The 9,113-nt window shown below is 30.7% G+C and overlaps 1 protein-coding gene across 1 annotated transcript; it reads right to left on the bottom strand.

The window, feature by feature from the left end:
* Positions 1-1,546: 1,546 nt before the first annotated feature.
* On the bottom strand, positions 1,547-6,727 carry LOC132737451 (uncharacterized protein KIAA1958-like). The gene is made up of 3 exons (XM_060724742.1): positions 5,752-6,727; positions 4,984-5,235; positions 1,547-2,931 (listed from the first exon to the last, which is right to left on the bottom strand). Exons 1-3 carry the CDS (start codon positions 6,492-6,494, stop codon positions 2,454-2,456), a joined length of 1,473 nt encoding a protein of 490 aa, XP_060580725.1. The 5' UTR covers positions 6,495-6,727; the 3' UTR covers positions 1,547-2,453.
* Positions 6,728-9,113: the final 2,386 nt, after the last annotated feature.

The raw sequence follows: 9,113 nt of genomic DNA, 5'->3' as shown, positions 1-9,113 counted from the left end.
GTGGCTAACCGTACGGCTAGCCAAAACTTGCAAAAGTTCTAGCCGTACGTGAGTCACGTACGACTAGCCAGGACACACTGTATTGGCTAGCCGTATGGCACTTTTCAAAAATGTATGGAAGGCGAAAGTGCGTATGTTATTTTATGACTTTATGACTTTAAGCGAGGATTTTAGTCAAGAATCATGAAGAATGTTTACTTTTAAAAAAAAAGTTTTTAGAGATTAATCGACATGTTGGCTACAGTAAAGAATATACTTTGTCATCTCAAGACGTCGAGAAAAAAATAGCGCTTGGTTGCAGTTAAATAACATCAATTGAAATAGTTTACAAAATTTTGATAATAATCCTTTTTTGTTTCATTAAGTTTAATTATTAAAATTGAAAAAAAAAAACAAAAAAAAAACACTGAAAATAATTGTTGTTGGGCTCTGATAATTGCGTCAATTACCGACGGTATAGAAGTTTGTCCATCGTCCATCATTAAGGAAAGTTTGCATTATTAAATTACTTAAAATTCCTTTTCACCGTTTTTTTTTTAATATTCTTTTTATTTATTTATTTATTCCCCTCCGATCATTATTTATTCGATCCATGTGCTTAATTAGCAGATTTAACAATTCATCTTTCATACAAATCATAAGCATGAAAATCAAGGACGTTATAACATGCAACTTTGACACTTTATTAAGATAGATTATACAACTCTTGTTCGTATTCATATTATTTTTTTTGCAAAATTGCGAGGATCTTTATTAAAGTGAACACACTAGGACAAATGCGGAGATTTGCTTAAAATCATCGTTTAGAGACACAAAATAACATGTGCATTTTCGACTTCCATATAATTTTGAAAAGTGCCATATGGCTAGCCAATACAGTGTGTCTAGGCTAGTCGTACGTGACTCACTTCAGCTAGAACTTTTAGCTAGCCGTACGGGCCCATACGGTTAGCCACATCCTTTTGGAAGCCCTTATTTTCACAGTTGTAAATTTTTTTTTCAATATTTTAATTTTGTAACTTTTCCTATGGATTGGGAAAATAACATAGTATTTTCAAATCAATTGGGAATATGGTCCAATAACGGCTATAAAATAAGCCAAAAAAATCCCTGACACCACTTGTGAAAATATTGCAACTGGTGTTCACTCAGTGAAATAATAGTATATTTCAATATTACATGTAAAACAAACACATTTTCTATTTACTGCAGTATTTTACGCTTTTTTCAGTGATTTTTAACATTTTTACTGAATTTGCTGCGCCATGTCAAACATTTGATTTCGTTACATCACAGTATAAGGGTTGTCATTAACATTTTTTGCAGAAGGTTTGTTTTGAACTTGAGGCGGTCATTTCTGTCTTTATCATGCATAACAAAGAGTGTTTTCTTAATTTTGAGGCGGCCCATAATGCATTTGAGACAGGCATTTTGGCCTCCTGCCGCCTCTTAATGACAACCCTGACTGAGTGACAGTATCAAAGTTGGAATATCATTTTTAACATAATTTACATTGTATGATGATATTTACTTGCTTTTTCTAAAGAAGCAATATTTACAAATTTATTTCTTTGGATAATTCCATTTAGTAATAAATGATATAATTCATTTCATTTGCATTTAGATAAAGTCCAACAATCATGACAATAGTGAAAATTATATTTCATAATTTCACTTTTCACTGTGAAAATAATTAAATTTTATTTTACTTTCAACTCTAGAGCATCATGACAATGATTTTTGTCTATCATTTATTCAAGAAGAACTATTGTTCAATTTTATTTTAAATAAAAACATGAATAAAATATAATTTACCGACAATAAGACAAATTAACTCTGGAATTTACAGAAATTAGATCTACTAGAAAAATGTTTTTGGCGAAGTTTTCCAAATTCATGAATATGGGGGAGAACACTTTTTGTGAAAATGTTGCATTGATCCGATGTTCACTTTGTCAAATATATTTTAATCTTACATGCAAAACAAACAAATACTCTCTATTTAACACCAAAGGGTTGCAACAGTTGAACTGGAACTCACAAAAACAAACATCAATTTCAACAATTGCACAAATTTTAATATTTTTCTTCTCTTTGTATATTATTTACAACGTATATGAAGTATTTAATTTATCATATAATTGTGATCTGAGATCAATAATTTTTAAATAACATTTTTGAAAGTTATATTAATATTTAAAAGTTTATTAAATTCACTGTAAATGTGTTTAATTAATAATTTTTCTCTGAACAATGAAACATGAAAATTAACAAAATTTAACTTATTAACAAAACCAACAACTGTTTCAGTCATCATTTTACAACAGTCATACCATGAAGCACTAGTCTTTCAAGTTATGCAATTAGTAACCAGATGAATATAGTAATACATGTAACTTGTCAGTCAGTCTTTTATTCAAACAACTGTCATGACTGTGGGTTATTAAGCCTGCTCAGTCACTGTCACTATCTACAACATATCTAATTCGTTTAAATGGCCTCTGGCGTGGACTTTCAATATTTGGTGATGCTGGGCTAGGTGTGTGATGACCTGAATATTGAAGATGATTTGTTTGCGATAGCTGTTGACTTTCCGTCTTGCTTCCCATATTTATAATAACATTTCCATGTATATTTGAATTTATGAAGAAACCGGGTGGGAAATTTCCATTCGAATTAGTTGCAGCACCATGAGTAAGTTCTAACGCTGAGGCTGGATTGCTCGCTGTAGCTGTGGCAGGTCTTACCAAACTGATTGCATTGGTACATGTAGATTTGTTGGACAGGATGTCTGATATTTGTCTGCTTTGATCTGGGTTAAGTTTACTGTAGTTATTGATACTATTTACATTCTTATGCCCTGATATCTGCATTATTTGGTTTGCTGGAACACCATCATCACTTAATTTCTGAATAAGTCGCTTTCTTGAACTGAAATTATAAAAAAGAATTATAGTTTTATAAATAATCATAAAATTTGTATTGTAGGCCTATAGTCACTTAAATAACTTGGTACATGTATTTGAATCTCTAAATTGTGCTTAAGAATGAAAGTGATTTTAATTGACTTGTCAAGCTTTATTACCTAAATTGTTAAACAGGAAATACAATAAATTGACATTTTCAGTTTAAAAATAGTTTAAGGGGTCATTTGTTTCCATTATTTTATTGTAAAAATACAAGATGAAGAATAATTTTACAGGGAAAGAAATTTTTTGAACTCATTACATACTATCCAGTGGACAGTAAGTTGATAATTGATATTTTTTCACAGTGAATACCGGTATATAGAGGATATTAAAGTTTTTTCTATAAATACAGGATTTATTTTCATTGAGTGGTATGAAAAATTTAAATAAATATGAGTGGCAGTAGCCACAAGTGAAATATGATAATTTTCATACCACAAGATGAAAATAAAACTGTATTTCATAACTTTTAGAAAAAAAACTTGAATTTTCTGTTTATTATATACATTTTTCCCCTTTATGACATTACAATTTGAAAAACTTTCCATTAAATTTTGTTTATTGCCTGAATTAAGAAGAAAGTAGTCTGGCAAGACACCAGTGAAAATACATGTACGGAAAATATGTTTCATTACAGTGAAAAATAAATTTATGGGAAATGAAAATAAGCTTTTTATTTCATCAATATTTAATTCAAGTATATAATATATAATAAGAATACAATAAGAATCTTACATTGGCTGCCGGTACAGATGGGAATATCTAGCTTGAGGGTAACTGTTTACGGTGGTAACGAAGCTTAGACTGCAGATATTCCCGACTGTACCAACAGCCGCTGTTTGATTATTTTTCTTGCATATTACATATCAATTATTTTCAGAACAGAAATTGCGAAAACTGATATTTTCATTACGCACTTTTTTCTTATAGTAGCTTATGAACTTATAAGTAACGGTAAAATGACGTCATCCTAAGAACACAATTCATTCATAAATGGTGCCAAGCAATGTGAATGACAGCATTTAAAGCACGCAACTAATGTCTTACATGGGGGTGCAAGACAGGTTTTTCTAGCACCGGTGTAAACGGTAGATAATCCTGTGTTATATGCAAGAATAAATCAAATATACTTTCACTGTAGCCAAACTTTATATGAATTCAACAGAAAAGAACTTTTTTCATTGTTGACATTATGATATCATGATTTTATGCCATCACTAGGGAGAGCCACAACATAACACTTCGAAATGAAGAAACCACTTTACATGCATCACAAAGTGTGGCAATTGTGTGACTAAGTAAAAACAATATCACTCTGTTAATGTTTAACTGTTCTTATTTAAGGTATGTAATAAATAGAATTTATTACATGCTTTCCGGTGGTTTATAGAAATATATCAGTGATATAAAACTGGTAATTTCACTGTTTGAAACAGTGAAATTACCACTTTGATAATTTCACTGTTTTGAATTTTAGCCCCTTTCGTTGTTTCAGTGAAATACCTGCGTGCACAGAACTGGGTACCAACTTCATGACGTGACGTCGTAAATGACGTCAAGTTGTATTATTATTTGGCGCGCTTTTCATTGAGTATTAGGTTTAATATATTTTTAAAACGTTTCTTTGCACAATTATAATAAAAAGAAAATTTGTTTAGTTTAGTGTAAGATCGAAATATATTTCACCTTGTGAACACCAAAAGTTCATATTTCACTCGTGGCTGCGCCACTCGTGAAATATACCTTTTGGTGCTCACTCGGTGAAATTATTCCGATCTTACACCGAACTAAACAAATATCCTCTATATCATTTTTGTGCTGGTTCACTGCTGAATTTATTTAACTTGTTGAATAAATAAAAAAATTATTAATAATTTATGCTTGCCAGAGGCTAGCGGCCCTAGCCTAATATATTTTTTTTTTCAATTTGTTCATTAAAGTCAGTAGTAAATCTACACTCATTTAATATTTTCTAAACCAATTGGTTTGTTTTACCTGTAAGACTGTTACATACCTGTATGGTGTGATTCTAGGGTTATCAATTCCTGCATCTTTTTTCATTTCATTCATGATATTGTATATGGAGTTGATACCCATGGCACACTTCTTAAACCAACATTTCGTAGCCTTAGTTCCAGGTGTTAAGAAAAATGGACTGTCATCAGTGCACATCTCAACTGGCCTTTTAGAAGCGAAAACCTTGTAAATATATACAGGATTGCTCTCTGGATTCTCTTGGTTTTCATAAGCCCTTGGTTTCACAGCCCTGAATATTGGTGAAAAAACAGGAAAGAATTAACACTTTAATCAACTTTTTGATAGTCTCTTAGAACTTTTTTAAATTGCTGATGAAAAGAATAATGGACATTTTGCTTTACCAACATCTTGTAAAATTTAAAACTAGAATCTACTGTATTACAGTACCAAATTAAAAAGACAACAATGTTTTGTCATGTTTTGATGACATCATGAAGAAGAAAGCATGATGTTATGCAGATCTGAATGACTGAAGACCACTAAAAGGTCTAAATTTAATAGATTATTTGTTTGATGGAAAATAATTTAACCTTGGACACAAGCTGTTTTATTATTATTTCTCATTGCTGCACTACTGGTCAAAATATTAAAAAAAAAAAAAAGAATACTCCTCCTGTTTATATATACTGTATAGATCAATTTTTTTTTTAATGAATACATGTTTGTCAGCTTGATCAATGATTTAAATTGACAATATATAGTGCTTAAGTGTTAATTTTTTAACTGAACAAGAAATTTGACTAACCGTATATTTCTGGGATTTTCCCCAGTTCTGGTCTTGGTTTGTCTTTCTGTGTCGAGGATTATGTATTCAGTGCCACTGACTTCATCCAAACTGAGTTTTACATCACCCCAGCAAAGTTGATGGATTTCTTTACCGGTTCTCATACCGAAGTATGTAGTACATATAAACCACATGGAGTGGAGAAGAGCTCGTGGATTTGTTGTTCCAAGTGTTCCGGCTTCATGCATTTTCGCAATCATCCATTCATCCAGCGTTTCTGCTGCTTTTGGCTTATTTCCTAGTCCAATCTTTTTTAACTCTTGTTGTTTCATTTTTAAGACAGCTCTTGTTTTAGAGAATTCTTTATCCCGAAAGATTGAGACAGGTCTATCAACACTCCGTAAATGTCTATCAACTGATCCTAAAAACCCTCGAAGGGTAGTGGGTTCATACTCGGAACCATCATTTTTGGTAACTGCCAGGATGAAATTACAGAGATGGCTGTTTAATTCATCAGGAGGTATAAACTGTACCAGTCTTGTCTCATTTTTTGACATAAGGAAGGCATTAACAAGTTTCATGTCATACATGGTCTTCTTTCTAGTGTTGACATTCTCATTAATTTCCAAGAAATTATCAGGGTCTACTTCTCTGAATAATCTCTCATTTGATTGCACCAGTTGAAAATCACCAAAGGGCTCTTTGTCATAAAAATTATCAGTTATTTCTGACAAAATGTCAGGATCTATTTCTGATTCAGCCATTTTATTGATTTGCAGACGAACTGTCAAAATTATACATGTATGTTGCTATATAAACAATGTAGGGGAAGTTACTCTAAATTGGTCAAAGGGAAGTAAGTTTGTAGTACATTTGAGGCATCCAAGGGGGGATTTATTGAAAGTAGTTCTTCTTGAAAAAGAATGGAATTATATTTGATATGTTTCACAGTGAAATTACCAAATATAATTTTCACAGAAATCTCAGTAATCTACCGAAAAGCATAAAATAAATTCGTGTAGATTCAATACTAAATTTATTGAACTCGTTGAATAAAACAATATTATGCTCGCCAGAGGCTCGCATAATATGATTTTATTCAACTCGTTCAATAAATTTAGTATTAATCTATACTCATTCGATATCCTCTATATATGTATGTCAAACTAATTGCGATATCATTACAAAATAGACTTATTAACTCAGGTTACACGATATAAAATGTGTCTTTTAAAGACTGATAAAACACTGACATCAAAACAATTCTTACAGGAATTGTTAAGTGCAATGGTACTATTTTGCAAACAGATTTTTCATTTTTCAAATATTTTTTGAATAAAGTGCTTTTTATGTTAGGTATAACGGAGTAGCATCGATGGGCACTGGCAAGAGTTACATAACTTCGGTTTTAAAAAATATCATTTACGTCAAAGAATATTCAATGATCCTAATACATGATCGGCAAATGTTAACTTTTCTTCCTAATGGATACTATTTACATCTAAATAAATTTAAAAAGTGTAGATGTATTTTTATTGATCTCTATTTAAATTGAACTCATTTAAAACACATGAAAAATAAGGTATTTAACTATATAAAAGTATATTATTGCGTGGCACTTTAAATGAAAATTGCTTAATATTTGAAAACCATTTGTTATTCTTGTTCTACTGAAATCAACTGGAATACTAAACAAGAAATTCCTATAAATAATTCAGTCTTCTCCTTATTTCAATACAGACAACATGCTAAAAACGCAGGCAAAAACTATTTAGGAAATTACAAATAGGTGCAGTTATCAAGAACAAATGTACTGCGAATTATGCCTTTATTTACATTTTGTCTTTTATATGATTTTACTCACTTGACTACAAAAAAAGATACATACTTTATTACTTTAAGATTCTTTTACAACTGATCCCATCCCCTTTTTATGATACTAATATGTATTCGAGTTCGCTTGATTTTAATTATCGCTAGGTTAAATGAAATGATTTCAATCATTTTTATACAATCATTAAACAATATTGATATTTTGAAAAAATTCATGTGATGTGCTTTACTTGCGTCACTATCCATATATCAATATATGATATATTCTAACACGACCCGCATTTTTCCCTATTGAACATAGAAGAACCGAAAGTGTGTGTTATTATGCTATAAAGTCACTGTTTGACGTTCTATATTTAGATATGTGACGTAATCATTATACACGTGACGTAACCACTAAAAATGTGACGCGCTGAAAATAAGTACGGAAACAAATCAGGCGCAATTTTACTTAATACCTCGTATGGCAGCATTTATTTGTTGATGTTGTGTTAGAATCGAAATAATATATCCAAATCGGTGATTTTATCGCTTGATAACATAACTGTTTGTCGTTCGGATGCGCATCATTATATCACTCGGGCTACGCCCTCGTGAAATAATTCGTCGCATCCGATCTCCAAACAGTGATGTTATTGAGCGATAAAATCACTGTTTGGGATATATTATTTCTTAAACAATATAATATAAAATGTATCAATATACCAGCAGTTAAAATGTGTTCCAGCAGTGTTTTATACCGATAAAAAGTTCAGTTAAATATAAAATTATGTTTATAACATTCGTTATCTTTCAATTAAGGTTTGCATCAATCTTAGGTAATTATGATAGTAATATATGAGAAAGGCAGTATTTATTCAATTAAAATGTATTTAAGCTATTTCACGTCGGTTATCCACTTAATATGAAAAAAGCTTAAACTATATATGATATGAAGAGAATTATTAAAAGAACAATGAAATAAAAAGGTAAACCTGCAGACTTGCTTTGATTTTGTTCCCACATGTCCATGTAGCATTTTGTCCTACAATACCAGTAATATTATCTCTCAAATTTTATATCTGTCACTTCACGCCTGCTGTTGTAAGTTTAAATACCAACATAGATTTTGGGGGAAAAAAAGGTTTTATCCCCAGAGAGCAATAAAACAAAATTAATCATGAAAACTTCGAATGAGAATCAGCATTTGGGAATATTAAAAGAAAAAATAAACGAAGTATATTTTTTCATGTCTCATAGGGTCGTCTAAGTGCAATAGACAATTGCATTATATGCATATGTATGTATGATATAAAATGTCTCTGAAATTATATTTAAAATGCCAATTTAAGTTTATTTTTGTATTGTAAATTATTTCAGTCAATAATAGGAAACAGTATAAAAAGGCCGAAAATCTAATGTCTGCTTTGCACCAATCTCCGTCATAACACAAATAGTGTCATACTTCAATTAAACGATTTATTGCATTACTAAATGAGTTAAATACCAGAAAGCCTCTGGCATATTTATAATTGTTCATGTTCAATAAAAGAGAATAGCTATAACATAAC

Source organism: Ruditapes philippinarum, unplaced genomic scaffold (genome assembly GCF_026571515.1).
Source record: "Ruditapes philippinarum isolate M1 unplaced genomic scaffold, ASM2657151v2 ctg8091_1_1_1_1, whole genome shotgun sequence".
Taxonomy (NCBI): Eukaryota; Metazoa; Mollusca; class Bivalvia; order Venerida; family Veneridae; genus Ruditapes; species Ruditapes philippinarum.
Note: the sequence above shows the minus strand (reverse complement) of the source record. Positions and strands in the feature narration are given on the sequence as shown.

Bases quoted from the DNA above. Each gene is read 5' to 3' on its own strand.
- LOC132737451 (XM_060724742.1), bottom strand. From the start codon at position 6,494: ATGGCTGAATCAGAAATAGATCCTGACATTTTGTCAGAAATAACTGAT. The intron at 5,236-5,751 runs GTTAGTCAAATT...ACCAATATTCAG, and splicing joins GAAAATCCCAGAAATATACG to GGCTGTGAAACCAAGGGCTT. The intron at 2,932-4,983 runs GTATGTAACAGT...TTATAATTTCAG, and splicing joins CCTAGAATCACACCATACAG to TTCAAGAAAGCGACTTATTC.